This window comes from Trachypithecus francoisi, unplaced genomic scaffold, assembly GCF_009764315.1.
Source record: "Trachypithecus francoisi isolate TF-2019V2 unplaced genomic scaffold, Tfra_2.0 Lachesis_group10, whole genome shotgun sequence".
Taxonomy (NCBI): domain Eukaryota; kingdom Metazoa; phylum Chordata; class Mammalia; order Primates; family Cercopithecidae; genus Trachypithecus; species Trachypithecus francoisi.
In genome coordinates, this window is record NW_022681455.1 from 37,275,720 (window position 1) to 37,300,880 (window position 25,161).

At 43.1% G+C, this 25,161-nt stretch overlaps 1 protein-coding gene across 2 annotated transcripts in view; it reads left to right on the plus strand.

The window, feature by feature from the left end:
- Positions 1–25,161, plus strand: part of TBC1D22B (TBC1 domain family member 22B) — a 75,926-nt gene that overhangs the window by 16,911 nt on the left and 33,854 nt on the right. The window contains exons 3-8 of one of the 2 annotated variants that reach the window (XM_033217021.1): positions 4,984–5,291; positions 7,611–7,790; positions 8,309–8,379; positions 9,742–9,870; positions 12,112–12,177; positions 16,312–16,426. In XM_033217021.1, coding sequence (XP_033072912.1) covers positions 4,984–5,291; positions 7,611–7,790; positions 8,309–8,379; positions 9,742–9,870; positions 12,112–12,177; positions 16,312–16,426 — 869 coding nt within the window. The remainder of the gene's footprint in view (positions 1–4,983; positions 5,292–7,610; positions 7,791–8,308; positions 8,380–9,741; positions 9,871–12,111; positions 12,178–16,311; positions 16,427–25,161) is intronic. The other variant, XM_033217022.1, reaches the window with a different exon arrangement.

Sequence of the window (25,161 nt, forward strand, 5' to 3'; positions counted from 1 at the left end):
TTTCTCCACCTACTTCATATCACTTGCCAGTGTCAAACATTTTTCTAGAAAATTCTGTTAAGTAGAACAGCTGTATCAGTAAGACAGTGTAGTATGATCAAATTACAGAATGTTTGATCTTTTATACTCCTAACCAGTGTAACCTGTGGCCACTCTTTTTCAACATACCCTTAGGTGTTTGTGTTACTAAGGTACTCATCACCAAGTACTTTACCAAGTCAAATGTGCCATTTATTAGGTTTTTGAAATTTTTAGTATTCCCTACACTTCTTGAATACCTTTTTCTTTGCCACTTACCATCTCCATGACCTTGGGCAAATTACTGAAACTTTCTGAGCCTTAGTTTCTTCATTCATAAGGTAGAGATAGTAAGACTTACCTCACAGATTTGTGAGGATTGCGTGAAGTATCTGCAAAGGTGCTTTCTAAACTGTGATTTGTCGTACAGTTGTAAGGAGGTATGGTGAAGGTGTTCATCAGAGGCCAGTTTGATTGTGATTTTGATAGAGTTGTGTTTCAATAATCTTGGTTAAGGTGGGGCATGGTGGCTCATGCCTGTAATCCCAACGCTTTGGGAGGCAGGCCAAGGTGGGCAGATCACCTGAGGTCAGGAGTTCGAGACCAGCCTGGCCAACATGGTGAAACCCCGTCTCTACTAAAAATACAAAAATTAGCCGAGCATAGTGGCATGTGCCTGTAGTCCCAGCTACTGGGGATTCTGAGGCAAGAGAATTGCTTGAACCCGGGAGGCGGAGGTTGCAGTGAGCCAAGATTGCGCCACTGCACTCCAACCTGGGCAACAGAGTGAGAATCCATCTCAATCATAATAATTATAATAAATAATCTTGGTTAGACTTCAAGCCACACTGTGGCATTCTTTTACCTTGAGTTAAGTATAAACTACTTCGAACTGTGTTTAAATGGAATGTATAAACTGAAGGCATCCCTAGCTGGAGTTACCTGGATTAACTTTTTGCTGCAACTACTGGGGTCAACAGAAAGGGGCGGCATTTCTCTTATCAGGAGCCCATGCCTAGATGTGGCTTCTTTCCTGTCTACTCAGAATAGGCAATGTGTGTCAGACCTAAGTCTTTTCCTACAAGGTGAGATTTTTTTTTTCCTACAGGATGTAAGAGTCAGGCTTATTGGCTGTGTATAGTTGGGGAGAATTACAGCTGTGGTGGTGTGTGGCTCAGTTTACTTGGTGATTTCTCTTCCTAGGCTACAGATCCTTCTAGGCCCTGGCCTTCTTCTTTTTAGCTGCATTTTTTTAGGTAGAGTAAGTAGTTAGCAGCACACGCTGGCTCAGGAGTCAGGTAGACCTGGATTTGAGCCCAGACCTCACTGCCTGCTCAATACCCACCTCATAGGATTATTAATGGGCATTAGATGAGAAAATGGGTATATATAAAATTTAATATAGGGTCTGGTAGCCAGTGAGTAGCCAATATTTATGTGTGAATTTATGTATCTCCTCTGGAGAGAGTATAACTAGTAAACATGGAAAAGCTTTAGAGCCTTAAATTTACCCATTATTGTTTATTGTTCCTGGTCTGTGGATTCTCTGCCTTCTGTCAGTGGTAAACCAAAGTACCTTTCACTTCTTGCTTTGCTGTTTCGTTCTTTTTTTTTGGAGATGGAGTCTTGCTCTGTCGCCCAGACTGGAGTGCAGTGGCGCAATTATGGCTCACTGTAACCTCTGCCTCCTGGGTTCAAGCAATTCTCCTGCCTCAGCCTCCCGAATAGCTGGGATTACAGGTGTGCACCACTGCACCTGGCTGATTTTTGTATTTTTAGTGGAGACGAGGTTTCACCATGTTGGTCAGGTTGTTCTTGAACTCCTGACCTCAGGTAATCTGCCTGCCTCGGCCTCCCAAAGTTCTGGGATTACAGGCGTGAGCCACTGTGCCCGGCCTTCTCTTTCATTCTTGTGGGTGGTTCTCACCAACCTTGTTTTGTCCTCAGACTCTTTCCCTTTTCTAGGTGAAACCAACCCCTTCCTCCATGAAAGCTTCTTTCCTCAGGGTAGAGCTGCCTTTTAAATTGGTTGGTTGAATTTTGGGTTTTGTGGGCTGGTGTCCTTAAAATCATTTCTGGCAGCCTCAAAATGGTCTGCCTTGAGTCTCATGTCTTTATGTCACGGGGAATGACAGGCTTTCCTCCCTTCTTTCTTCTTCATTGTGTTGGAAAGTGTCCTCCCAGTTTCTATTGGCAAGTCTTCATTTGAATAAATTCCAATTCTTAATCTACTTCAAATATATTGAATCATCATCTGCTTCAAAAATGTAATGAAAACCGGCCGGGCACGGTGGCTCATACTTGTGATCCCAGCACTTTGGGAAGCCAAGGCAGGCAGATCACCTGAGGTCAGGAATTTGAGACCAGCCTGACCAACATGGTGAAACACCATCTCTACTAAAACTACAAAAATTAGTTGGGCATGGTGGTGCATGCCTGTAGTCCCAGCTACTCAGGAGGCTGAGGCAAGAGAATCGCTTGAACCCAGGAGGTGGAGGTTGCAGTGAGCCTAGATCATGCCAGTGCACTCCAGCCTGGGTGACAGAGCAAGGCTCCTTCTCAAAACAAACAAACAAATATATATATATATATATATTTGTAATGAAAACCTTCAAATGCATAAAAAGGGTATGAAGAAAAATACAACACATACCCTGGTACCCACCCCTCAGCTGGTTAACCGTCTTCATTTTTCTCAGAAGTCGGCATCTGTTAGAACCTGACAGCCAGCCTGGCCTGTCTCGCTGTAGTGTGTTCATCCAGTCCTATTGTGAGTGTATGTCACCCCATGTCAGGCCATCAGCTTCAAGTCAGCTCTTTGACCTGAGTTAAAATTCAATTTCTTAATTTGATGATTGTTTAAAGAATTCTGAAAACATCCAGTATTTATGCAGTCTTGATGTACACATGCCCCTAAGGAGGAAAACAGTAATATCCACATACTCCTGGGCAGTATATTAGATGACAGACCTTTCTTACACAGCTGCATGTTTGTTCTCGACAGTGAATCCGCTGAGGTGGTACTGCAGATGGTAGATCAGGTCCCCTTTTACAAAGGAGAAGCATGGTGGATGAGTCCAGAACATGCAGCCTCAGTTTTCTTTTCTTTGATTTGGGTACTTGTCTCCTATAATTCTTTTTTTTTTTGAGATGGAGTGTCACTCACTCTGTCATCCAGGCTGGAGTGCAGTGGCGTGATCTTGGCTCACTGTAACTTCCACCTCCCAGGTTTAAGCAATTCTCCTGCCTCAGCCTCATGAGTAGCTGGGATTATAGACGTGTGCCACCACACTCAGCTAATTTTTATATTTTTTTAGTAGAGATTTTTTGTATTTTTTAGTAGAGAGGGGGTTTCACCATATTGGCCAGGCTGATCTCAAACTCCTGCCTCCGCCTCCCAAAGTGCTGGGATTACAGGCGTGAGCCACCATGCCTGGCCACTCAAATAGACTTGTTTTAAAAAACAAATATTATAATTTCTATAAATAGAAAACAAATAACATTTGTCATAAACAAGAAGTAACTTCTGGGTGTGGTGACTTATGCCTGTAATCCCAGCAATTTGGGAGGCTAAGGTGAGAGGATCACTTGAGGCCAGGAGTTTGAGATTAGCGAGAGCAACATGAGACCCTTATTTCTTCAAAAAGAAAAAAAATCTAAGCATGGTGGTGTGCGCCTGTAGTCCAGCTACTCAGGAGGCTAAGGTGGAAGGATTGCTTGAGCACAGGAGTTCAAGACTGCAGTGAGCCAAGATTTCTCTACTGCACTCCATCACTCCACCCTGGGTGACAGAGCAAGGCCCTGACTCTTAAAAGAAAAGAACCATATAAATACCCAGTGAAAAACCAAACAGTCTTATTAAATTTGGAGCCAGATCTTGTTGCTAGAAAATATATTGATTCTGAGGCTGCTCTCACTTTGGCACCTACTTAGAAAATGGTCTTAAAGACAGAATAGCACCAAACTTCAACTTTCTTCTCAAGGCTAACGAAAGAGCAAAAAATGGAACAACTTTTTTATTTTGGGACTTAAGGTTTAATGCTACATATGTGGACTACCTAAAATTATCTCGTTTTCTGGCTGTAGTTTATGTGCTACTCTAAGTGATAGCAGATCAACTCTCAAATCTCAGTGGATTAACACAGTAAAGGTCTATTTCCTGCTCATGCTACATGTCTAAAATGGGGGTGGGGTAAGGGCAGAGGGCAGGCTCCTCAACATAGTTACTGCTGCTTCACATAGTCACTCAGTTACCTAGGCTGAGGGAGTCTCTACCATCTTGCCAGTCATCATGATAGAAGAGAAGCTATAGGTCAGGCATGGTGGCTCACACCTGTAATCCCAACAATTTGGGAGGCCGAGGTGGGAGGATCGCTTGAGCCCAGGAGCTCAAGACCAGCCTGGGCAACATAGTGAAACCTTGTGTCTACAGAAAATAATAATAAAATTAGGCAGGCATGGTAGTGCACACCTGTAGTCCCAGCTACTCAAGAGGCTGTGGTGGATCACTTGAGCCCAGGAGGTCAAGACTGCAGTGAGCCATGATCGTACCACTGCACTCCAGCCTGGGTGACAGAAACTCTGTCTCAAAAAAAAAAAAAAAGAGGTTATACAGAACTGACACCTATTCTCTACTTTGCCTGGAAGTAATCGCCTTATTTCTCTTCTTAGTCCATTGGCCAGAACTGGTCATATGGCCTCACCTAAGTGCATGGGGGCCAGGAAGTATACAAGAGCACATGGGATGTTTGGTGACCATTGGCTGTCTCTGCTACATCTGTCTCTGCGATCTCAGGCTGGTCTGGATGTATCTAGATGAAGAATGGATATGGGCTGTTTTTGTTTGAAGAAGCTAATGATTATGTATGGAGTAGTTTGTAATTTATTAACATTATAATAATAAGCAAATGCAGGTGGTCAGATGTGTCAGGCCATTCCTTGGTAATCGTGTCTCCTTTCTTGAAGTTTCATTAAAGAACGATCAAAAGTCAGCACAGTTCCTCTGAAGAATAAGAAGGCCTCCAGTTTTCATGAGTTTGCACGGAATACCAGTGATGCTTGGGACATTGGCGATGATGAGGAAGAGGACTTTTCCTCACCTTCTTTCCAAACTCTGAACTCAAAAGTTGCTTTGGCAACTGCAGCCCAAGTTCTAGAAAACCACAGCAAGCTGAGGGTAAAACCAGAACGGTCCCAGTCAACGACATCGGATGTTCCTGCCAACTACAAGGTCATAAAATCCAGCAGTGATGCCCAGCTGTCCAGAAACTCTAGTAAGTCCTTCCTGCTCCCTTCATAGCCTCAGCCTTCTCAGCAGCGTGCATTTTAAATAAAAGCGATTTTTCTTTGTGGCCTCACTCAATAAATATTCAGTGGGGTGGTAAATTCAAACCTGAGAGATGGCATCATGAAGCCTGAGTGGTCACAAGCTATCCTTGCCCCTCCCACAGTGGTGGCTGCCCAGTCTGGTAACCTGGGCCTTCACTTTCTAACACCCAGGTGGTGTTTGCCATTCTCCTCTTCTCTTCCTCCTTTCCCTGTGGCGGAGTCCAAAACTTTTGGTTTGATTGCTTCACATTGCTTTAGGCCTGGTCAGGTTTAGAAATATTAACTAATGTATTTAAAGCTGTTAGTGGCTGAATTTCACAATTGTTTGGCCACTGTGGTTTGACTTTCTCAGCCCTAGGGAACAGCTACTAGCATAAAGTTGTCTCTTCCTGTTCCTGAGGGAGGGAGCAAATGTGCCTAAAGGCCCCAGGTCTCAGCTTCCTGACCATCGGGCAGGTCCCATCAGGTTGGGTGGGATGGAAGTAGAGGCCTCTCTGTTTCTTTTCGGGAAACTGGCCAGAGTAACGGTTGATGTGATGGTGGTTTTATTAGACCTTTGAGGACTCTCAGTGTATTCCTTTAAATATTCATGGTTGTGTTTAATGTTGCCCTAATGGGTTTTATGAAAGTATGTTGGGAACTGGAGAGGGAAGCTTTGTCATTGCAGTGAGAGTTAAAGCGGTGAGCGGGTAAAGGATGAAAAGGAAGTAAAAGAACATCAGAGCCCTGGCTCATGTTCTGAGGGAACTTTTTTCATGGCTGTAAGGTCTTTGCAATCATTCCACAGTTATTTTCCATCACTGATTTGGGCTCTGGCGTGAACCTTCAGTCATGCACAGATAGGCATTCAGTGTAACTGACCAGGTGGCCACAGCTGCAGGCTGTGGAAGGTATCTACACATGGTGATGGAGGGTCTCCAGAGATTCCCAGTGTGAGGAAGGCCCCTACTGTGATCCATAATGAGCTGCCCTGTGCAGCCAGGACCTCCCCGGCCCAGCCCAGAGCATTCTCCCTGAGGAGGTTTTCTCCTGCGGGCATCTGTCTGTAAATAGGTAATAGCAGAGATTTACATCTGTCTCAGCTTTGCAGTGTGTCTGCATTTTCTAGTCCTCTCGTTACACTAGGCTTCCCAGCCAACTGCCTCGTGGAAGTTGTTTTTGTAAACCTTCTAGTAGTACTGGTTGGTTGATATTCACTGTTTAATTTTTGTTGTGACTACTACTTTTTAAGGCCCAGCCGTGTAAAGAATATGAGGCAGTCATGTAAGCACAACTAGAATTGAAAACTGAGTTTTGCTTGTGGTAATACAAGAGTTTCAGAGTCAGGCTTACCTAAGGTGGTTTTTCACCTCTCACTTGCAAATAATTTAACCTCCTTGAGCTGCAGCTTCTTGTCTGTAAAATAGTTATACATTCCTACTATGTGTTCTAAGGATCAAATGAGAGGTCATATGTAAAAGTGACCTATATGCCTTATACATAGGAAACAATCAATATATCTGAGTCCTGTAGTGCTTATTCTCCCTACCCACCATCTAGTCTAGAAATGTCAAGAACATGACAGAGTTCAGTTTGAGTCTTTGTTATTTCAGTCATATCCTGGCAGAATTAAGAACTGGTTCATTTTGGTGGGAAATGTAGGCGCACAAGGAACTGCAGCCACCAAAGGCAGGATTGCCTTAGGCCAGAGCTTCTCACCAGTGCACACTGATGGGCCAAGAACCGGGTACAGGATGTGTGGAGATATTGATCCTCTTAGTCCATGGAGCAGCCGGGGGTTCCGGGGTTTGTGGAGAGCAACCACCTCCATTTATTGCAGCCTTGTGCTTTGTGGTATCATCTGCATTGTCATCATTCCTTATGTGCTCTGGGATGTGGAATGGGAAGGAAAACTCTGCCTTAGACTAAACTAAACTCACTGTTTGGCACCAAGAAAAGTTCCAAGTTGGGGTAGAAAGAAAACATTTGATTTTCCTTTAGAGTCACCAAAAAAGTTCTCAAAAGTTGCTGCAGCATCTGGAGTCTCTGTTAGCACCTAAGGTGCCTTGGTGTGTTTGATATAAATGCAGCCCTTTCTCTGGGCAGTGAATGGAGCGTGGCTGGGTTCTGGCCCCTCGCTGCCCCTCAGCTGGGCACCTCAGGCAGTGCACACAGGCAGCCACGGCCTTGGGGAGGAGACACGATGCTGAACAGTTAGGTTTAAGGCTTCTCAGAATCCATGCTCCTCACACAGCCCGTTCTGTTTCTTTTTCAAATGATCTCAGGTGATACATGCCTGAGGAACCCACTCCACAAACAGCAGTCACTCCCTCTCCGGCCCATCATCCCCCTCGTTGCCCGGATCTCGGATCAGAACGCTTCTGGGGCCCCCCCAATGACTGTCCGGGAGAAAACCCGCCTAGAAAAATTCCGTCAGCTTCTCTCCAGCCACAACACTGACTTAGGTGAGTCCCTGTGGGCCCAGGCAAGGTAGGAGCTTTTGGTGACTGGAAATTCTCGGAGACCTGGAAGCTACTGCTCTTTATTCTTCCTTCTTTTACTTTTCTAGCTTCTCCTGACCTGGTGCCCATTGCAGTGACATGCAGGTATTAAGTCAGACATATGTTACTAGAGATTATGGACCAAATTAGGTGGGACTGGTTTCTGTGGCCTGTAGACCCTAGTGCACCTATTCTGACTTTGATCTCCCCTATCTCATGGTGACTCTTACTGAAATCTACACCCACTGGTCTTTCTCTTCCCTTCTAACTTTCATCTCTGAGCTGACAGGACTGCTACTGCAAGGCCATGTCCTTGGCACTTGGCTGCTCAGGGCTGTTTTGGGCTTTTCCCTGTGCTTATGGGTACCAAGTGGTGGTGGTGGTCTTACATGAATGGAAGGAGACATCAGGCAGTGCTGGTTGCGGTTTGCTTTAGAGCATTTGTGGAGAGTTCACCTAACAAGGCTGTTTTCTGTTTACAGATGAACTGAGGAAGTGTAGCTGGCCAGGGGTTCCCAGGGAGGTTCGACCTGTAACCTGGAGACTCCTGTCGGTGAGTTCTACCTACTGTGTAGAGAAGTGTGAGCCTCACACAGCCCTTCTTGCCTGATGAGGTTAGTCTGGACACATTGGTCTTAACTCAATAGACTTCTCTAGTCCTACTGGATATGACAGAACTATGGGACTGTAGTCCTATTTCTGTGCATAAAGAAACACATTCTTGAGAGTTTATTCACACACATGTAGAGGTACACAGACTTGTACCAATAGTCGTGGTCTCATGTTCTTAACAGCGAGGAAGAAGAATAGAGTGAGCTTTGAGCAAGCTCAAACATTCCCTGTGCTTCGCTCCTGTTTCAGTCGGAATAACCAAAAGTTGAAACCCACTTTGATCTGTGAAGAGTTGATAAATGGGCCTCCCTTGGAAGCCTTACTAGTCCTGCTTTCACCAAGTACAGAGCACTGTGCCAACCGCTACGATAGGAACACTTGGGTTTCCTGAGCCTGTAAAATTCATTCATTCATCTAGTGAGGATTGATTGAGGGCCTGCTGTTTGCCAGGCATAGTGCCAGATGCTCTGAGCAGATACAAAAATGAATAAACCACAGTCCCTACTCTCCAGGCACTCACTGTGGAATGCATTACATAAATGTTTTCAAGAAGAAGGGTCTGTCTCCTGACTGCTCGCCCCACCTCTGCTCTTGCAACCATATAATCATTGCCTCTGCCACTTCTAATCAGTTTGAATGCTATTCAGAGTAGATTTGGTGAGAACGGAAGGGGAACAGAAAATACAAGAATGAGAGTGGGATCTAGACCAAGGATAAGAATGAAAGTTGGCCTGGAGCTTTGGCTAGGCTGGGGGCTGCTGCCAGAAGTTCTGTCTGAGTGTTGTAGCTGTTATGTCACGGATTCCATTCAGCTGCTTCCTAAGCTGGTAATTCTGAAAGTTACACTGGAAAAGAATGTAACTGGCACCAACTTACTTGGCACACTGCTGAGATGTGCTGTAGAGGTTGCTATATCCCTGCATTTCTCAGAAGTATGGCCCTGGACACACGCAGCCCTCCAAGGCCATGACTTGGGTCCAGCTCCCTCCCACTGACCTACATTCACTCCTGTACTGTGCCAGCTCTGGGAGCTGAGGAGTGCTCACCAGTGGCTCAAGCTCCAGCACGGTGCAGGGCCAAGGGAGTAAATAATCCTGGGAAAGCTGGCCTTGCTTCATCTGCTCACATGTGGATCTCATTCAATGAGAAGAGGGCAAAAAATGGGTGGCCAGAACCAAAAAGGGATTTACCCTTGGCAGTTTTCCTTCTTGATAGTTTCCAAACCACTGCATAGATTAAAATAAAAATTAAGGATTTATCCAACCATTGTCTTTCCCCATCTGACCAGCAGTCTTGTCTATAGGGCTATCTCCCAGCAAACACTGAGAGGAGGAAGTTGACCCTGCAGCGGAAGCGGGAGGAATATTTTGGCTTCATTGAACAGTATTATGACTCTCGAAATGAGGAACATCACCAGGATACCTACAGACAGGTACAGTCATCACCTGCTGCCTCTTTGCTTACCAGTCATACACTTTAGGTATGTCTCATGGTAGTGCTCTCAGGGTACAGGCTTTCCAAGTCCTCAGGCTGTGGTATATTGGTTAGGAGTTAAATTTATCCTCAAAACTGTTTCCCCTCTTTTCATTCAGCAGCTCTGATTTTAGCCATTTTAAAGAGACAGACTTTTTTGGCACTAGTCAGTGCAGTGCTTCTCAAACTTTAATGTACATACAAATCACCTAGGATTTTGATACGATCTCACCTAGAGATTATGAGAAAATGCAGATTCTGATTTAGCGGGTCTCGGGTAAAATCTGAAGTTCTAATGTGCTCCCTTGCGATGCTGCTGCTGCTGGTCCACCAACCACACTGTGAGTAGTAAGAGTTATTGAGTATGGAGAGGAAAGACAAGCTCACTTAGCAGTGGTCCAGTCCCTCTGGACTATGACATCAGTATGTCTTTCTGGCAGCTGCAGTGCTGTTTCGCCCTCTGTGACTGTCTGTAGGAGCTGTAGCTATCAGTAGTCTTGTCAGGGAGTCTTCCGTCTGCCCATAATGGTCCTCATGGTCTGCGGAAAGGTCTGCTCCCAACATCACACATGGAGGGAGGAGAAGAGTAGGCCAGGGGTCGCAGAAAGTGAAAGGTGGGCAGCTATCTACAACAAGCTTCAAGAACTGAAGTAGCCTCTGCTGCTGCTGCTGACACAGTCTTTTGCATAGCTAGACTGGGCATTGGGAAATCCCCGAGTTGAAATGGACCATAGTGATGTCTTAGGTAACAGAAGTAAGAACTTTCAGCTTCAGTTACTGAAGGCCAACTCCTTTTGGTCCTTCCCCACTTTTTTTTTTTTGAGATAGAGTCTTGCTCTGTTGTCCAGGCTGGAGTGCAGTGGCGCGATCTTGGCTTACTGCAGCCTCCACCTCCCGGGTTCAAGTGATTCTCCTGCCTCAGCTTCCTGAGTAGCTGGGATTATAGGCATGTGCCACCAGGCCTGGCTAATATTTTGTTTATTTTTTTTGAGACAGAGTCTTGTTCTGTCACCTAGGCTGGAGTGCAGTGGTGCAATCTCGGCTCACTCCAGTCTCTGTCCCCCAGGTTCCACCAATTCTCCTGCCTCGGCCTCCTGGGTAGCTGGGATTACAGGCGCACACCACCATACCCAGCTAATTTTTGTAATTTTAGTGGAGACAGGGTTTTGCCATGTTGGCCAGGCTGGTCTCGAACTCCTGACCTCAGGTGATCCATCCACCCACTTCAGCCTCCCAAAGTGCTGGGATTACAGGTGTGAGCCACCGCACCCAGCCCAAATCTTTGTATTTTTAGTGCAGATGGGGTTTCATCATGTTGGCCAGGCTGGTCTCAAACTCCTGACCTCAAGTGATCTACCCACCTCGGCCTCCCAAAATGCTGGGATTACAGACGTGAGCCATCGCCCCTGGCCTTTCCCCACTTCTTACACGTCGTGACTTCATAAACAAGTTCATCTCTGGTTCCCTATTTTAGGACATTTATGCAGCTTTCTGAGCTCTTCTAGTTCTTAGGAACTGTCGATGAGTAAGATTCTGAAAGAAGGGTACCTACTTGGATCATACCTGCTACATACACGCCAGCCCAGAGTGAAACAGACTTCAGAGCAATAAGAAAAAACCCTCAGGCTGTGAAGCCTATTGCCATTTGACTTAAGTGGTTTCTTTTGGGAGGTTTCCTAATAAACTACTGTTATCATGGAAACATGTTCCATATGGGCAGGTAGGTATAACTAAATTTTTTTTCTGTGTCAGTCACTTCTTTCTGAAGATAAATTGTGTTTTCTTACTACTTTGATTCCCATTTCTTAAAAAAAAAAAAAAAAAAAAAAAAAAAACTTGTCAAAAGAACAAACTGGACCGAGCACGGTGTCTCACACATGTAATCCCAGCACTTTGGGAGGCCGAGGCGAGTGGGTCATCTGAGGTCAGGAGTTCGAGACCAGCTAGGCCAACATGGTGAAACCCCATCTCTACTAAAAATACAAAAATTAGCCAGGCATAGGGACAGATACCTGTAATCCCAGCTACTTGGGAGGCTGAGACAGGAGAATCGCTTGAACCTTGGAAGCGGAGGTTGCGGTGAGCCGAGATAGTGCCAATTACACTCCAGCCTGGGGGACAAGAGCGAGACTTCATCTCAACAACAACAAAAAAGAACAAACTGGCATTTGTGTTTTTGGACATGCCTTCTCTTTTTCAGATTCACATTGACATTCCAAGGACGAATCCTCTCATTCCGTTGTTCCAGCAACCACTTGTACAGGAGGTGAGGGAATTACTTAATGTTCTTTGGCACTTCGCCCCGCATAGTTCTGTGGCACCTGTTTACAGGTTTGCGGCTAATCATAATAGTACCTTACGTTCATATATGCAGCTTTGGTTCCTTTAGAGCACGGTTTCATGCATTCTCATTTCATCTTCATAACAAATCTGTGAGCGGAATAACACTTTGAAAGGCTAAGGAACTTGCTCAGAATTTTGAGTCTACCTGGTGGCAGAATGAAGAACCCACATCTTAGAATTCCTATTCCTGTATTTGCTCTACTTTATCAAGCCGGAAGTAGTGATTTTTTAAATTGTGGTAAAATATACATAATAAAAAATTTACTATGTTAACCATTTTTTAGTGTACAGCTCGGTGGCATTAAGTACAGTCACATTGTTGTATGACCATCACCGTCCACTTCCAGAACATTTTTCATCTTCCCAAACTGAAACTCTGTACCCTTTAAATATTAACTCGCTTCCCCAGCAGCCTCCATTCTATTTGTCTCTAAGAATTTGACTACTTCAGGTAGCTCAAATAAGTGGAATCATACAATATTTATCCTTTTGTGACTGGCTTATTTCACTTAGCATAATATCTTCAAGGTTCACGCCTGTTGTTGCATGTGTGAATCTCCTTCCTTTTTTAAGGCTGAATAATATTCCGTTGTGCATATGTAACACATACTGTTGAGCTATTCATCTGTCAGTGGACACATGGGTTGCTTTCACATTTTGGCTATTGTGAGTAATGCTGCTGCTAGTATGGGTATGTGACTATCTGTTTGAGTCTTTATTTTAAATTCTTTTGGGTATATATTTAGAAGTGGGATTAGTAGTTATGTTTTGAGACCTAACAAGTTAATGAAGTACATGGAAGGTGTCAGTGGGACTATTATGTTTTGACTCAAGCAGTAACTGTAAACCTCTTAAGATTAGGGATTTCCTTTGCAACTTTACAGTAGCCAGGACACTAAGTGTTAGTGCTCTTTTAACGGAACTTGCCATTCTCATAATAGAGAGGGATGGTGGTTAAAATGCTGAAAATAATTTCTATTTGACTTTGGGTTATATTTATAATTTTGTTTAAATATAGATGTCTTCACTGGTGGGGTCCCTCATGTCTTACCCATAGCATAAAGAAGATTTTGAAGGTAACACCATTATTTTAACTATAAGATTCAGCTCATAGGAAGCTAAAAACCCATTCACGGTCCCTTTATCGTCCCATACAGTTTTCCACGGCTCAGCATTGCTTATTCCTCATTTTAACTTGGAGATGTTCAGAGACTTTTCTTTTACCTGTGCATGCTTACTCTAAATTTGGAGATGGGGAAAGTAGTCAGTTTAAAAGGCTTCTCAGCCAGGCATGGTGACTCACTCCTATAATCCCAGCACTTTGGGAGGCCAAGGCCAGAGGGATTGCTTGAGCCCATGAGTTTGAGACCAGTCTGGGTAACATAGCGAGACTCTGTCTCAAAAAAGTTATAGAATTAGCCAGGCATGGTGGTATGTGCCTGTGCTACGGTGCCTGTGCTATTTGGGAGGCTGAGGAGGGAGGATCTCTTGAGCCCAGGTGATCAAAGCTGCAATGAGCCGTGATCGTGCCACTACACTCTAGCCTGAGTGACAAAGCAAGATCCTACCTCAAAAAAAAAAAAGGTTGGGGGCTGGTGGCTTCTCTTAGTAGTGCATCCTGAATACAATATGGGAACTCAAACTGTATTCTTTCCAATTTCTCCTGAATTACATTTCATCTAGCAGGCTACAGTCATCTTTTTAATTTTTTTTATTTTAACTTTTTAAGAGACAGGGTCTCACTCTGTCACCCAGGCTAGAGTACAATGGTGTGATCATAGCTCACTGCAGCCTCTACCTCCTGGGCTCAAGCAGTCCTCCTGCCTCAGCCTCCCAAGTAGCTGGGGCTACAATCATGCACCACCACACCTAGCTAATTTTTTTCTCATAATTTTTTGTAAAGATGGGGTCTTGCCTTGTTGCCCAGGACTGGTCTTGAACCCCTGGCCTCAAGCACTCTTACTGCTTTTCCTCTCAAAATGCTGAAATTACAAGGCGTGAGCCACCATCCAGTCTAGTAAAAATGCCAACCAAGAAGCAAAGAACTAAGTAACACTGAATACGGAAAGGCTTGCTTTGAAAACCGGAAAGGTACCTGAGAATTGACTATAGTATGTAAAAATTACCCACACTAGTAGAAGAGACATAGGAAAACCTCCAGGGGTTCTCCTATCCACTCCTCTCTCTAAGGCAGGATTATCCCAGACTTTTTCTACAGTGAGCATCCCATGGTCTCCCCTGATTACCAGGCTTGGTGCTCTTCAGTTTCCATCTCTTTGACCACTTCACTTTGACCGTGTGAGTGTGTCTGTGTTGTCCCGCCCTTACTAGACAGGATGATTGCAGGTCTCCTGATTCTGAACAGCTAGCTTCCATGTACTTGGCCATTGTTACAGCCAGGCGCCAAGGATATGAGTATTTACAAAGAGCTGATCCTATGGGGTAGAAGCCCTTCTAAGTCCTTTGGAAAGACCAACCTGGAGGAGCTTTTTAACAGAGGCATCTAGACAGACCCAGGTCACAAGAAGTACAAAGAAAGAGAGTGAGCCAGGGAATTCTTGAGATTTTCCTGAAAATGATGGTTCTAGCTTTGGCTGTGTTTTCAAGATAGAGGGGTCGTTTAGCAACAGAGAGGAAATAGAGTGTAAGAATGCTCCCATTAGAGTGTTGGGCTGAATGCAAATGAGGTTGCTGTGCCTTTTCCTCAACCGCACAAAGCAAATAGGTAGGTCTAGTGAAGGCAGAGAGGCCAGCTCCCTTCCAGGGAGGGCTTTGTTCTCACTGCCTGTGAAGGCAGCAGTGTTGACAGTGAAGGAAGCCGTTTCTCAGCTCTGTTTGCCAGCTGTAGACACAACTATCTATGACAGAGGGGCTGGGAAGCATCCTTTGTATGTCTCTAGATTCTCTGTGTCCCTCCTACACTAGATAACCATCTTCAAAAACCATATAACCATTTCCTGTTTATTGGTCTCCCTGGGAGGTTTTTCTCCCTTGACCTGCTTGAGAGGGCCTTTTCATTCTGATGCTGAGGTGATTGGCTGAGATTCTCCTGAGTCCACGTGCTTTCTAATCTCCTACCCTATCATCTGCATGTACTCACCATCACCTCTGCCATCTCTCTGGTGTGATTCACAGAGACATAAGGCAGCCCAGTCAAAACCAGTCTCAAGAATGTGTCAGACTCAGGAGTTGTTGTCACCAGGATGAAACCAGGCAATGGGTATCATCAGGTTGAGAGAAGGTGGGGAGAAACTCAGAGGGCCTAATGAAAGCAAGGAGAGTATAGTTGAGTGGGACAGGGCATGATTCTGTAAAGGGACTATAAAGATCTTTCCTTTGTCCCCAGCCTAGGCCTCTGGCTTCTTGTGTCTAATATGCTAAACCCCAGGGTCTTTCCCATGGGGGCCCTGGGTGGTTTCTCTGTTCTCAAATACCCAGCTGTAGGAGTCCATAGGATTTTGTTTGACTTCCTATCCTTAGCAGATGTCTGAGTTGTATCCTGATATGTGAAGTGACTTCCTGCAATGTGCAGTCTGTCACTTGGTCCTAGTCAGGCTGGGTTAGAATTAAATCTAGACCTCCTTTCTTCTCAGCAGGGAGAGTGGAGGGTAGTAGAGAAGGTATTTCCTCTCTAAATCCTATAATGACAAAAACAAAAATTTTAGAAAAAAGCACCAGAACTAGAATGTTCTGATATCTTGCTCTTGGAAATAGAAAACAGTATCTACAGATGAGAATGTGGTGGCCTGAATTAACAGCATTCATCCCAAATGTTTTCTAAGTCATTTGGTTTGCAATTCTTTCCTTTTCCCAATTTCGTATTATGGTGACCAGATAATGAAAAAATGAAGAAAGGGCAAGAAGTATCTACCCCTACTTGAAAACAATTAGTGTATTAGAAACTTTTTGCATTTATATACTTCTTTATCCCACAGTATTTTTAAATTTTCCAAAAAATTCCAAGCCAACCCAGAGGTTAATAGTGAAGTAGGTAAACGGAGGGAGGGAGTGTGTCCCCATGATTTAACACTCGTGTCTTTCTTTCTCATTTTCCTAGATCTTTGAAAGAATTCTATTTATTTGGGCCATCCGCCACCCTGCCAGTGGGTATGTCCAGGGAATTAATGACCTGGTCACTCCATTCTTTGTCGTCTTCCTCTCAGAATATGTGGGTAAGAAGCATTAGTACCAAGCTGAACAAGCTGTTGCTCTTTCTTATCTGCCGTCTGTCTGTCTGTTTTTCCCAAGAGTCCAGCCAGTGGGTATGTCTTGCTAGAAAATAGATAGTGCCTTTGGAATACACAGCTAAAACGACTTTTAACAGCGGTTGCTGCCTGGAATTTATCTCTTAAGATGGTCACAGATCTCACCTTAAAAGATCTGCTTTGTCACAAGAATGACCACATTGATATGTTTTGTAGTTTTATAGTTTATTTGAGATTATTTTAGGATTATTTTGAACTTTGTTTCCGACTCAGGCTCTCATCCATGTAAACTGGAATTTTAGATTGGACATCAGGCCTACACACTCCAGTTCACTTGCTGTATCTTAGGAGCAGGATGTGGACATGCAGAGGACAAAAGGTTGTGGCACCAGAACCCAGCACATACGGGAAGTGATGGAATGGGCCAAGGAGAACTCCAAGACCTTGATTTCTCCCCACTCCTTCTTCACTTCTCACCCCACTGGGTTCTTGTCACTTTAGAGAGAGATTTGATTTCATGGCAGCAGTTAGGTTTTCTTGTAGTCCCAGCCTCTGCCAGCCAGCCTAAGTTAAGCAGAGTCTTAAAGGAGTTGAGGATCCTGTGTTTCTCTGTTTTGGTTTCCTTAATCACTTCTGCTGAGAGAGTCACAGGAAAACCCATCTGCCACGGCCTGATGCTTTGTTTCCTTAGCTAAGGAGAACCTCATGTAGGAATAAGAACATCGAAAGGGATCTTAGAAAGCCATTCATGTAATTCCTCATTTCACTGAGAAGTTGTGAGATTCTCTGTCTCCTTATTAGGGGCAGAGCTAGGACTAAAACCATTTTCTTTAGACTCTGAGGGTGGTGGATGATTGTGGTTTTTGGAGGAAGCCATTTGGGGGGTTAGGGGGTTGGGTGATGAGAAATGGGTGAGAGTGGAGCCGTTTGGAGAGGACAGCGTAAGAAATGTCTCACTTGGTCTATCCTATCCAGGTTTTCCAATGGGGCTCAGAGGGATGATGAGGTCTTTCATGAGGCAGTCTTGGAAAATTAAGGCAACTGACTAAGAAGGCTTTTTCTAGAGGACTTTTTACATCTTCCCCCCACCCCCCCCCCCGCCTTAATAGACCAACTTATGGAAGCAGCATAATTCTACTATGTTGTGTAATTTTATCAAGAGAGCAGTTCAGCTGATCTGTTGGGATTTTTTAGTTGCTTCTTGCAGTAATAATTTTCTAAAATAGTATTGAAGAATGAGCCTAGGATGGTATTAACCCATTCATCAATTTACATTTGAAGTCTAAATGCTGTCATGAAATCTTGCTAACAGTGTTGTGCCAGTTAAAAATAATCCTCAGCAGCTGTAGTTCTGATTAGATATTTAATTATCTTGTTAGCTTTGTTTTTTATATTTGTATTTTGTTCCAAGCCTGTCTTCACTTTCTTTAGGTGCCCATCCCATTACTACCTCAACCCCATCAAGCAGTGTGCCTTCCTGTGATAGATATGACTGCTTTCTAATCTTGGTACAGGCATATCTTGTTTTATTGAGCTTTGTAGATATTGCATTTTTATAAATTGAAGATTTGTGGCAACCCTGCATTGAGCAAGTCTATCAGTGCCATTTTTCAAAAGCATGTGTTCACTTTGTGTCTCGTGTCACATTCTGGTAATTCTCACAGTATTTTTAACTTTTCATTATTATTATATCTGTCATGGTCATCTGTGATCAGCAAACTTTGATGTTATTGTTGTAATTATTTCAGGGTGCCGTGAACTGCCTCCATATAAGACAGTGAACTTTGTGTGTGTTCTGATTGCTCCACCAGCTGATCTTTCCTCATCTCCCTCTCCTTGGGCCTCACTATTCCCTGAGACACAACAATGTTCAAATTAGGTCAATTAATAACTCTCCAGTGGCTTGTAAGTGTTCAAGGGAAAGGAAGTTACATATCTCTCGCTTTAAATCAAAAGCTATAAGTGATTAAGCTTAATGAAGAAGGCAGGTCAAAAGCTGAGCCAGGCTGAAAGCTGTGCCTCTTGTGCCAGCATGCCAAATTGTGAGCAAAGGAAAAGTTCTTGAAGGAATTAAAAGTGCTACTCCAGTGAACACACAAATAATATGAGAGCAAAATAGCCTTATTGCTGATATGGAGAAAGTTTTAGTGTTCTGGATAGAAGATCAAACCAGCCACAACATTCCTTAAATCCTGAGCTTAACCCAGAGCAAGGCCTTAACTCTCTTCACTCCATAAAGGCTAAGAGAGGTGAGGAAGCTGCAGAAGAAAAGTTTGAAGCTAGCAGAAGTTGGTTTTCATGAAGTTTAAGGAAAGAAGCCATCTCCATAACAGTGCAGGGTGAAGCAACAAGTGCTGATGGAGAAGCTGCAGCAAATTATCTGGAAGATCTAGCTAAGATCATTGATGAAGGCGGTACACTAAACAGCAGATTTTCAGTATAGACAAAACAGCCTTCTATTGGAAAAAGATGCCATCCAGAACTTTCTTTTTTAAATTTAATTATTTTTTTAAGAGACAGTAGCATGATCATAGCACACTGTAACCTTATACTCTGACTAAAGCAATCCTCCTGCCCCCTGAGTAGCTAGAACTGCAGATGCACACCCACCACACCCGGCTAACTTTATAAAAACAATTTTTGTAGAGAGGGAGTCTTAGTATGTTGCCCAGGCTGGTCTTGAATTCCTGGTTCAAGTGATCCTCCTGTCTTGGTCTCCTGAGTAGTTGGGATTATAAGTACGTAGTAGCCACTAGGACCAGCCTGCTATCTAGGACTTTCATAGCTAGAGAGGAGTAGTCAGAGTCTGGCTTCAAAGGACAGGCTGGCTCTCTTGTTAGGGACTAAGGCAGCTGGTGACTTTAAGTTGAAGCCTGTGCTCACTTACCATTCCAAAAACCCTAGAGCCCTTAAGAATTATGCAAAATGTACTCTGCCTGTGCTTTATAAGTGGAACAATAAAGCTTAGATGACAGCATATCTGTTTATAGCATGGTTTATTGAATATTTTAAGGCCACTGTTGAGACCTCTTGCTCACAAAAAAAGATTTCTTTCAAAATATCACTGTCCATTGACAATGAACCTAGACACCTGAGAGCTCTGATGGAGATGTACAAGGAGATTAATGTTTTCATACCTGCTAACACAATGTCTGTTCTGCAGCCTGTGGATCAAGGAGTCATTTCAACTTCTGAGTCTTACTATTTAAGAGATATATTTAGTAATTTAGTAAAGCTATAGCTGACATACTTTCTTGAGATGGAATCTACTCCTGGTGAAGATGCTATGAACATTTGAAATGACAACAAAGGATTTAGAATATTACGTAAACTCAATTAGTAAAGCAGTGGCAGGACTTGAGAAGGTTGACTCCAATTTTTTTTTAAATGTTATTTATTTATTTATTTATTTATTTGAAGACAGGGTCCCACTCTTTTGCCCAGGCTGGAGTGCAGTGGTGTAATCATAGTTCAAACTGTAATCTCAAACTCTTGGGCTCAAGTGATCCTCCTGCCTCAGCCTCCTGAGTAGCTGGGACTACAGCTGTGCACCACCACACCCAGCTAATTTTTTTATTTTTTGTAGAGATGGGGTTCTCATTGTGTTGCCCAGGCTGGTCTTGAATTCCTGACCTCAAGCAGTCCCGCCTTGACCTCCCAAAGTCCTGAGAGTATAGGAGTGAGCTACCACACCTGGCCAGATTGACTTCATTTTTTTGTTTTGTTTTGTTTTTTTCAGACAAATAGAAAGTCTGGTTTTATTTTCAGCGTTACATTCTTGTCAAGTGCAAGGTCAGCCAGCTAAGATTTCCAGTAATGACTGAGGTAATAACTTCTGCTGACATGTCTTCTGAGTCTCCATTTCCTCCACTGATACTCATCCAAATAATAAGATAAACACAATTGCAGTTGAGTTTACTATTATCAACGGCACTCTCATCAAAATTCTTACAGACTGAATAAGGTTCATTAGCTGAGATTTAATTCCTGGCTCCTCTCCAAAGCCATTGATTCCCTGGTCTGTTCCCCAGCCAAAGTTCCACGTGGCTGGGGAGGCCTCACAATCATAGCAGAAGACAAATGAGGAGCAGAGTCATGTCTTACATGGTGGCAGGCAAGAGACTGACTTAATTTTGAAAGAAGTTCTACTGTGGGTAAAATGCTGTCAAACAGAATCACATGCTACAGAGAGATCTTTTGTGAAAGGAAAAGTCAATCAATGTGGCCAACTTCATTACTGTCTTAAGAAATTGTCACAGCCAGCCCAGCCTTTAGCAACCACCCACCCTGACAGTCAGCAGCCATCAACATTGAGACAAGATCCTCCACTAGCAAAAAGATTATGACTTGCTGAAGGCTCAGATGATTGTTAGCATTTTTTAATAATAAAGTATTATTTACTAATTAGTGGGGTAAGGTGGCATGCACCTGTAATCCCAGCTACTGGAGAGGCTGAAACAGGAGAATTGCTTGAACCCAGGAGGCAGAGGTCGCAGTGAGCTGAGATCGCGCCATTGTACTCCTCCCTGAGCAACAGAGGGAGACTCCATCTCAAAAAATAATAATAAATAATAAAGTATTATTTATTTGTTGATTAATTAATTGATTGAGACAGGGTCTTACTCTGTCACCCAGGCTGGAGTGCAGTGGCATGATCATGGCTCACTGTAGCCTCAACCTGCTGGTTCAAGTGATCCTCTCACCTCAGCATCCCGAATAATTGGGACTACAGGGGAGTTTCATCACATTTGGCCAATTTTTTGTATTTTTTGTAGAGATAAGTTTTTGCCACGTTGCCCAGGCTTGTCTTGAATCCCTGAGCTCATGCGTCCTCCTGCCTCAGCCTCCCAAAGTGTTGAGATTACAGGCGTGAGCCACCATGCCTGATCCCAGTCTTGTTTTATCTAAACCTGTATCCATTCTCTACTCCCTCACCATTGTGAATTATTTTGAAGCAAATCTCAATGTCAAACATCATATCATTTTATGCATAAATGTTTTTATATGTATCTCTGAAAGGTATATATGTATATACACACACATACACACACGCATGCACACACGTATATATATCATAATTTTTTATTTGTTTTTTGAGACAGTCTCACTCTGTTGCCCAGACTGGAGTGCAGTGGCACAATCTCAGCTCACTGCAACCTCCGTCTCCTGGGCTCAAGTAATCCTCCCACTTCAGCCTCCGTAGTTGGGACTACAGGCTCGCACCACCATGCCTGGCTAATTTTTGTATTTTTTGTAAAGACAGGGTTTCGCCATGTTGCCCAGGCTGGTCCTGAACTCCTGAACTCAAAGCCATTTATCCGCCTCAGCCTCCCAAAGTGCTGGGATTACAGGCGTGAGCCGCTGCACCTGGCCAAAGACATTTTTTAAAACACAAAGCCATAATGCAGTTATCGCATCTAAAAAGTAGTAATAGCTCCTTTATGTAATCTAGTATACAGTCGTATTCATAAATCTATTTAACAGTTTGAATCAGGGTCCAAATCAGAGCTGCATATTATAGTTGGCTGTCTCTCCTAATCCTCCAGCTCCCATCCATCTCTCTTTCCCTAGGAGTTTGTAGTTGTAGCCCTTGTTTTTCTGGCCAAGCAGTAACATTACACTGGTTTTTAAAGTACTTCACTATTTGCAAAGATCTTGGACATACCTGATTTCCTTTAGTAGGGCCCAATGTCTGTTGAAGGTAGATGTATCAAGCCATTTTATAAGGTGAAAAATCCAAGACTCAGGGGTCTAATGAGCTTCTCAAACTCAAACCTAGGTATTTTGGTCTTAATACCTGTGCTCTTTATATGACTTGGTGGAATCTCAACTTCAATCCTTGTCCTTGAACTTCTAATGGCTTCACTGATTATATTTAATGCTCTAAAGCAGGCAGTACCTTTCTTATTGCTCATCTTTTTAAAAAAAAAAAAAATGTAGTAGAAGTATGCTTATTTAAAAAATCAAAACAACATTCTACTATAAAGATACATGCCCGTGTATGTTTATTGCAACACTGTTCACAATAGCAAAGACTTGGAACCAACCCAAATGCCCATCAATGATAGACTGGATAAAGAAAATGTCACACATTTAGACCATGGAATACTATGCAGCCATAAAAAAGAATGAGTTCATGTCCTTTGCAGGGACATGGATGAAGCTGGAAACCATCATTCTCAACAAACTAACACAGGAACAGAAAACGAAACACTGCATGTTCTCACTCATAGGTGGGAGTTGAACAATGAGATCACATGGACACAGGGAGGGGAACATCACATACCGGGGCCTGGTGGGGGTTGGGGACCTAGGGAAGAGATAGCATTAGGGGAAATACGTAATGTAGATGACAGGTTTATGGGTGCAGCAAACCACCATGGCATGTGTGTACCTGTGTAACAAACCTGCATGTCCTACACATGTATCCCAGAACTTAAAGTATAATAAAAAAAAAAATCAAAACAACATAGAAGTGTTACAACACACACGCACACACCCCCAAGATAACTACAGTTGTTAACCTATTGTTATATGTTCTTCCAGACCATTTCCTATGTATGGATGGAGCTGCATGCATTGTTTTTCTTTACTGGGTTCAGAACAATGAAATCAAGCTATTCATACTTTTCTATATTTTGCTTGTGTTCATTTAAAAATGTCGTATAGCAAGCTTTCCAAGCCTGAACATACAGATCCACTTCATTATTTTCAGCAATTCCATTATTTCTGTAATAAGGCTTAACCAGTTTATTTAACTTTTCTTCTCTAGAAGGACATTTAGTTGCCTACAGTTTTTTTTTTTTTTTTTTTTTTTGAAATGGAGTCTTGCTCTGTTGCCCAGGCTGGAGTGCAGTGGCGCGATCTCGGCTCACTGCAAGCTCTGCCTCCCAGGTTCACACCATTCTCCTGCCTCAGCCTCCTGAGTAGCTGGGACTACAGGTGCCCACCACCATGCAGCTAATTTTTTGTATTTTTTAGTAGAGACTGGGTTTCACCATGTTAGCCAGAGTGGTCTCGATCTCCTGACCTTGTGATCTGCCCGTCTCAGCCTCACAAAGTGCTGGGATTACAGGCGTGAGCCACTGCGCCCAGCCTAAGTTGCCTACAGTTTTTAGCTGTTATAAGTAACATTGCAGTGAATATCCTTGTACATATTTTGTTGTGCACTTGTTAAAATATATATTTCTCTGAAAGAGTCCTAGAAGTGAAATTACTAATCCTAAAAGCATGCCAAATAGATACTACTAAATTATAATCCAAAAATGTTTATACGACTTTGTACTCCAGCCACTAATATGTAGATGCACTTTTCCTCACCTCCTTAGCAAAACCTGTGTATGGATGAAGTCTAGTGTTTTTTACCTGTCTAGCAGATAAACTATGGTTTGTATTTCAGTTTTTGTTTCTACTTTCTGGTCAGTGATACTATGTGTCTTTTCTCATCTGTATTATCATTTTCTTTTGTGGTCTGCTGCTTTAATCATTTACCTATTTTTTCTAATGGATTATTGACGTGTCTTGTTTTGTAAGAGCTTTTTGTATATTAGATAAATTCATCCTTCATCTGCTATGTGTTAAAAATATTAGGTTGAATCATATAAATTGTTAATACTCAACCATTTTTTACCCCCCAACATGGGGATTTTATATAGTCCAACCTAATATTTTCCCCAGACCATTATTTATCTCTTAACTTTGCTAACTGTGTCTCTTTATGTAGAACTTACTAATTTTTATGCAGTCAGATCTGTCCAACAAGTATTTATTGAGTTGTTACTGTGTGCCAGGAGATAGACATGGCCTGCCCTTGTGGCAAGTCCTGTCTGGTAGGGAGGCTCACAAACAAGTCACCAGATAATTGCAAACTGTGATGAAGCCTTTGAAGGAGGCAGCTTCTCCTTTAGGATTTTTGGATTTGGTATCTTGCTTAGGAACCCTTTCCTTCCTCACCTCAAGATTACAAAAGTACTGGCCGGGCACGGTAGCTCACGCCTGTAATCCCAGCACTTTGGGAGGCTGAGGCAGGTGGATTACCTGAGACCAGGAGTTCAAGACCAATCTGGTCAACATGGCAAAACCCCGTCTCTACCAAAAATACACGAATTAGCTGGGCATGGTGGTGGCTGCCTGTTTTCCCAGCTTCTTGGGAGGCTGAGGCAGGAAAATCGCTTGAATCCAGGAGGCAGAGGTTGCAGTGAGCCGAGATCACGCCACTGCACTCTAACCTGGGTGACAGAGTGAGACTCTGTCAAAAAAAAAAAAAAAAGATTACAAAAATACTCTCCCATGTTTTCTTCTAATATTCTGGTGGTTTTAACATTTAACTTTTTAAATTCCATTACTAATTTATTTTCTTGTATGGTGAGAACTGAGATTGATAGTTACTATTCCAGTTGCATAGCTAATATTTTGACACCATTTATAAATGATACACCATCTTTTCACTGATGTGAAATCTCTCTTCATAATATTACATACATTTAATTACATGGGTCTGCTGCTTTGTTGGTTTAATTTCATTTGTCTCCATTTCTATCCAGTACCACACAGCTTAGATTTTTTTGAGTTTATAAAGTTGTTAAATTATTATTATTATATATTTTATTTATTTATTTATTTTGAGATGGAGTCTTACTCTGTTGCCCAGACTGAAGTGCAATGGCGCAATCCCGGCTCACTGCAGCTTTCATCTCCTGGGT